This window comes from Triticum urartu, chromosome 7 (assembly GCF_003073215.2).
Source record: "Triticum urartu cultivar G1812 chromosome 7, Tu2.1, whole genome shotgun sequence".
Lineage (NCBI taxonomy): Eukaryota > Viridiplantae > Streptophyta > Magnoliopsida > Poales > Poaceae > Triticum > Triticum urartu.
Genome location: NC_053028.1, coordinates 544,644,824 through 544,651,557, shown reverse-complemented (window position 1 = coordinate 544,651,557; position 6,734 = coordinate 544,644,824). Strand labels below are relative to the sequence as shown.

Sequence of the window (6,734 nt, the reverse complement as noted above, 5' to 3'; positions counted from 1 at the left end):
GAGATAGACTATCACTATTAATAATACTCCTCTAATGAGAGTGACACGCTATATTTTGGCCATGCTTAGTTCAAAGGTAGCATCAGGCCAGCGCGAAAACGCAATCAGTCAATGCCTTTCTGCATCAGCCGGTCACCCCCATGACTCGGACTCGACTCCTGTCTTTGCGAACCAGATCATCCTGCTTGCCTCTTTTCATTTTTTGCGTCGGACGTACATCGAAATGAGAGCGATCAGACGCGGTTCCACGGAGAAAAGAAGGCCCTTTCCAACAGATTACATATATAATCAGAGGCATACCTTGGACCAAAAAGGTATTGCTTTATGAAATTTTATTCAGGCATACCAAAGCTGTGTGGACACCAAATTGGCTGATGCCCAACTGACTCCAGCTCCAGGCCTGGTTGAGAGAACCACAGGAGGGAGATCCTGCAAATGGCACACAACTCAGGACAGGAGCATCTGCAAAAATATGCATTGAAAATACTGGGGTATGCGAGGCCCATGTTTTCTTGTATAAGTCACGTATTGTTTGTTATAAATGGTGCCGTCATCCCAGCAAATAACAAGTGCGAGCGGGTTCAGATAGCAGAGGATGCCCATCTCTAAGAGACAACCGCGTCTTTCCCAGCCACGTCGAAGGAAAGCTCTCGCTTGTCCGACCCAAACTTGAAGGTTGGAGCCACTTCCTCTGCACCAGCAGAGCCGCCTGCTGCATCGACGGAGAAAACGAGATTGTCCGTAGAACTTGGTGAGCCAAAGTTGAACTTGGGGATATCTTGGATGTCAGCTGGCGGGCTCCTTTTCGGCGGTGAGAAGAAAGTAGGCGTGGGTGGCGGTTCTGGAAGCGAAACTGAGGTTTTGGTGACAGGGAACGAGAACATGAAACCATTGGTCGCGCTTTTATCCGAGACTGCTGCAGCTGGTGCAGTTGCCGCGTCGGGCTTCGAAAGATGCTGTGAGCCGGTCATTTCAGCAACTTCTGGGGTGGCCACTGGGCTCTGGACCTTTGGAGCCGACTCCTCAGAATTGGAGCTGCTTGGGGGTTCCTGAACCTGAACAGAAGTAAACACAGCTATCTGAGTAAATAACTGTTCATAGTATGATTCTGCCAAGCATCTGCTAAATGACTAACAAACAGTACCAATACTACATAAAACTTAAACAAGTAGCCTGTAGTCAAAAGAAAACGTTGCAAGGAAACACTATTCAGCTGCATTGCACTAACATAATTCTTCCAAGTGTTTCAGCCTAGTTTAAATAGCCATTGACTATACAAACACTAGCCAATGGCTGGTGTTAAATATGAATCCCGAATTGCAAACTTGAGTAGATGCATTTCACAAATAGTAAGTAAGATTATTACGCTGGAAAATACATTGGGATATATACCTTCTTCACATTTGAAATTGCCTGATAAGCACTGGCATGCTCATTGAGGCTGTTCTGTCTGGGAGCATTATTAGTGACGGAGTCGGGCATTTTATACGGGCTGCTGATGACAACAGGGGAAATAGTTCTCTTTGCAGTTCGCCTTAGCTCTGGCTTTACTGTAGGGGATGGAATTGTCCTCTCAAGATGCTGGAGTATTTTCTGAGCTGTCTGGCTTGACTTCGGGTGAACAGATACAGCAGCATGCTTGGAAATATTGTCTGCCACTGGTATACGTCCAGTACTCGAGCCACTTTCTATGGTGCCTTTGCCGTGAGGTCTTTCTAGGGTGAATGTATGTGGAGTATCAGTGCCAACGGCATCTGCATGTACTCTTTCGGAAGAGGTTGATGGTTGCACTCCAAGAACACCATCAGTTGATGTCATTTTATCCTCTAGCATAGCCTATATTTTCAGAAAAGGGGTCAGAACAGATGAATTATGTATGCAAATTATGTGTTGTAAGATAATCCAAACAGTTAATGCCTTCAGACCTCAGCAGTCAGCACTGAAGTTTTAAAGATAGGACGTCAGCAGTCAGCACTGAAGGTTTTAAAGATAGCAACAATATTGTAACCCACTTTCAGTTTTGAATCGTAGTCCAAAACTTTTGAGGATATACTGAATGAACTGCAGGAATGCAAATCTACTCAGGTTTCAATATGAAAGATGACGCCACAAAATTACATAATAATTCAATGCAGTCATCTTAGCTTCAGTAGTTATCACAATAGTTCCAATCTTAAATGATCAACTGGGTCACGGTATTCCCAACAATGAATATTGCAATCTGGAAATATACGATTGGAGTGATTGGTTTGAAGAGTGGATTGTTCTAGGAGTGTATGATCCTAGCTCCAACCTAGCCTTCTTGTTTGGTATGAGGTATCAGTTGGTCTGGCAATGCCTATTTCATGGCTAAAGTGACAACAGAAGATCAAAAAAAATGTCAAGCCATGCCACAAAATGATGGATGATCTCATGATGGACATATCTATCCTAAATGAGCTTATTACTCAAAACTGAATATCAACGAACTAATGAAGCAAAAGAAAAAAGTGATACATCATGGTGAGAACAAAAAACCATGGGTAATTAAGCAATACCTTACTTCCAACGGAAAAAGGTGTTGAAAGCTGTGGCCGCCCAGATAAGTTACTATAGGTATCAAGCTGTCCTGTTCTCTGTAAGCACATACCAGTAAACAGACACAATTACAGCCCCAGAAATGTGACACGTGGCAGGAATCACATAAAAATCATAACCGGACAGACCTTGACAGATCTTCGGAAAACTGAGCCAGTATATGGTGAGCGAGAGGATGCAGGAGGAAGAGCTCTTCGTTTATTACTTTGTGGTGTAAGGTAGTGGTTTGTATGGTCTCGGACAACTGAACCTGGCCAGCGCACAGGAGAGTCCATGGCCACTTTAGGGAAGATTTTTGATGCTGAATTCTCAATTTCAACTCCATGACTCAAAGCTCTGAATTTTCTCTTTTGAGATTCATGTACACTTGCTGAGGTCTGTGCTTCCATATAAGCTCTAGCAAGTTCAATGGGTGAAGTAACATCATGCACCTAGAAAGCCAATGAAAATCATAAATCGGATGAACAAGAAATCAGGCAGGAAAAGTAGGTATATTATGATATTTTCTAAATAATATGCATACATTTTGCTCCTGCAAAACATAGAAATTTACTAGTAGACAAAAATAAATCACTTCAAAATATTGTAGATGAAGAAAACTATAAAGATCTTCATATTGGCAGCGTAGTCAGGAAACTAGTATTATACAGGCATACACATTTGAATTTCACAAACAAACAGACGGAACCTGGAAAACGTATTCCATACAGATAAGAAATAACAGGGATAATAGTCTCAGCATTTGTTTAAGGACCGTTTGTACAGAAATAATTAGGAGATGAAATTGTAGAGCTATGATGATCTTACATTTGACTGTGCAAACACATCAGTCCCCCAATTTCGTTCATCTGGCTTTGCAGGTATCACCAGTTTGTTAGAAAACGGTGTAGTTTCAGTTTCTTTCGCAAAAGACTGCGTAGCTCTCTGATCGTCCTCATGGAGATCAGGAGTCCTCGAACGCATGATCTCTATCAAACGTTCTGTTTCATCCCTGTCAGGCAAAATAAATAAATCCATTCAGCTGAGATTTCAAATTTCAATAAACAAAACGCAATAGCTGAGTGCTTTTGGTCAAAAGTAAAACTTGAGTGCTTTTGGTCAAAAGTAAAACTTGAGTGCTTTTGGTCAAAAGTAAAACTTGAGTGCTTTCAATCAATAAGAATTAAGGTGGAGACTAGATAACCAATTGCTATATGCTATGGAGCTAGTGGAAAGCTAAAGAGGGTAAGAGACGTATTTTTAAAATTTTGAATGATGTGTGTTTACTCCAGTTAAGAAACCCCTGGCAAGATGAAAATAATAATGAGAGGGAACACTCCAGTAAACACTCTTATAGGCACAGCAGAATTCAGAAGAGTACGCCACTACAGCAAGCAAAAGACTCCCCATAAGAAAGAACAGCAGTATACTAATCTGACAATTGGGAAAATAATTATGGGTACAATCTTAAAGGCCACAACCAATTAGCTAAAGATGTAATCTACTATTAGACTAGTTGTAAAATTAGATATTTATTACCCAGAATCAATTACCCAAGCATTTCATCTATCAGATTAGTTGTAAAAATAGAGTTATTAATGTATTCTTCCTTTTCTCAACTTTATGGACACATGCAAACAACCCATTGCAAAGAATGGCTCTGAACTTCTAACTTGTGCTTGCAACACTCTAGGCCTAATAGATAGTAATACTCTGAATTCTGATGTTTATTGACGTGGGAGAAGCCCCATACATAACAGCAATAGCTTGGCTGACAAGCCAACTCAAAGGAAATACAATCTGGACTCTGAAACAGGTTCTAATCTGGACTCTGAACCTAATAACTAATCTGGACTCTGCACCTAATACAAATTTGAACCTTAATAATTAACTTGTAGCAGTACAGAAATCCTAACCACTTTGGGATGGACGAGGGGGTGATGTGACCGGGGCTAGGGTCCTCCGACCATATGTGGTTCCTCACATAACAGTGTTTCTATTGTTTTCCCCATCTTACAGTTAAGGGGGTATTTTTAGTTCTGGACAAAAAGGAATATGGTTTTGGTTTCCCACATTTCCACACTTAGAAAAGGATCCAGCGAAATATATTTGAAGATTGAATTAAAACAGAGTCTAAAAGTGCGCACCACAAAACCTACCTAGAAAATTGCTTCTGTTTGATGATCTTCTCGATTTCAGCAAGTCCACTGCTTCGATTTATGTAATCACCTTCAGGCAGCAGGTTGGCTTCGTTTGAAAACGCTAGGGCCACATTGGTTATAGCATTGGTATTTGGTTCCATAGACTTATTCTGCAGTTTCAGGCAGATCAGAGGTTACAGAAAATCACCAGCAGACACATCATAACTGGAAGTCGAATGTAATACTAGTCGCCAGCCATGCTAGCAGAGTAAAATCACAAAGTGAACAATTGACCTTGCAGCTCTCAAACAATATATCAGCTCAGAATTACATATATGGTTCTCATCTTTCAGTTCCACCAGTACATGCACTTAAAAAGATTAACCGATTCGGGCATTAACCTGATGAGGGAAATGTCAAATGGACTATTTTCTAGTGATCTGGACAGATGAAGGAAAACCATTTGAACATTGGATTCTTTTACTATGAACAGAGCAGAACTTCTATGGTATGCATTGTTATATTAATTTCTTTGCCGTGAAACATCTGTGTGCCACTCATTGAGATCACTCTGCACAATACTTGACATGGCCTACAGTTTATTGTAACTGTGGCAGCATGGCATTGGAGACAACGTAAAGTATGCAAAGAAGCTCTATATATAGCAGATCCATTAAGTTATACAAATCATAGGAAGGCAAGCTAATGCATTCAATGCATAATTAAAATGTACCCTGCTTACTTCATGCGTTACTCTGCTCGCTTCATGCGCTACATCCATTGATTCATATTGACCCATCCGATTATCGCCTGCAAACATTGGAAGCAGCAACAAGGGATCCAGCTTAGACATGCTTTGCAGGAAAAAGAAGGAGCTACTTTTGCATTAATTTATTCGAACAATCACTCTAGATTAACCAACGAGGCAACAGGCATATGAGACAATCCAAATTTTAGATCACGTCATAGATTAAATTAAAACAATAATAAATGGTGCAAAGAGGAGTATATTATCCAATACCCAGATCAAATAAGGAATCGCTTCATCGGTGAACACAAGACACAGGATGAATTAGTATCCAATAGTGAACTGAACTCGTGGAAACTACTCTGCTTACTGCAGAAATTGAAATTCTACTGCAAATCTACAATGCTGGCCGGACGCTTGCACAAACTTGTACCTATGGCAAGGATTCAGCTCACAAGCTTGACCTCATGCTGACTCGGCAAACAAACCATATTATGCACGTTCCAAGGAGGACAATGGTAACGGTACCAAACCACATCAATCAAACAGATAAAACAAAATGAAGTTCTCAGGCATGAATAAATCAGCTAAATGGACCGGATCGGCAGGCTTCTGCGGTGCTTATGCAACCCTAGATTGGTGCCAATCGCGGAACATAACAATGGTGGGGGAGAGGATATACCTGCGGCGGCGTGGTCACGGGACGCGGCGGGGAAGACACTAGAGGCCACCGGGGGCTTCGGGAGCCAGCGCCGGGGGCCCAGCCCGTAGGGCGACGCGCGCTGCAGCCCGCGGCGCGGCGGCCGCCTCGAGGGCCCGCCCCCGCCGCCCGACGCGTCCTCCGCCGCCGCCTCGGCCGCCGCGGCCGCCGCCGCCGGGGACTGCCAACGCCGCGCATCCATCATTCCCCCTTCCGCCGCGCCGCCGACCGCTCGCTCTGGTTTGGGGCTGTGGGGCTGTGCCTGTGCGCGCGGCGGCTGCGGGGAGGGCCGGACCGGAGTAGGACTAGTGGACTCTTGTTGCTCTCCGAGAAAGTATTTCTTTTTGTTTTGTTTTCTCGGGATGGAATGGAACTGAAATAGAAAGGGCGTGCTAGGGCTTTTCCGATCGAGTACACAGGGCTAGGGCTCACAAACTCAAAGATGGTAAGTTTTTTTTCCTTCTTACTAGTTTTTAGGCAAACTCTGAAGCTTTTAATTCAATGTCACAGTGTTTACAAGGACGAAATGAGGACCGTTGGGCTGACCTAACCAAACATGGCGGCCAGCCCCTAGGGACAATGTGTGCTT

General features: G+C 42.9%; 1 protein-coding gene across 2 annotated transcripts; it reads right to left on the bottom strand.

Annotated features, from left to right (window-relative positions):
• Nucleotides 1–479: 479 nt before the first annotated feature.
• Nucleotides 480–6,490, bottom strand: LOC125521595. Of its 2 annotated transcripts, none has more exons than XM_048686653.1 (8): nt 6,128–6,490; nt 5,431–5,507; nt 4,716–4,867; nt 3,385–3,568; nt 2,706–3,008; nt 2,538–2,615; nt 1,393–1,836; nt 480–1,055 (listed from the first exon to the last, which is right to left on the bottom strand). In XM_048686653.1, exons 1-8 carry the CDS (start codon nt 6,348–6,350, stop codon nt 606–608), a joined length of 1,911 nt encoding a protein of 636 aa, XP_048542610.1. In that variant the 5' UTR covers nt 6,351–6,490; the 3' UTR covers nt 480–605. The 2 variants fall into 2 exon arrangements, with proteins under 2 accessions (XP_048542610.1, XP_048542611.1); XM_048686654.1 differs by having other exon boundaries at nt 5,440–5,507; nt 6,128–6,489.
• Nucleotides 6,491–6,734: the final 244 nt, after the last annotated feature.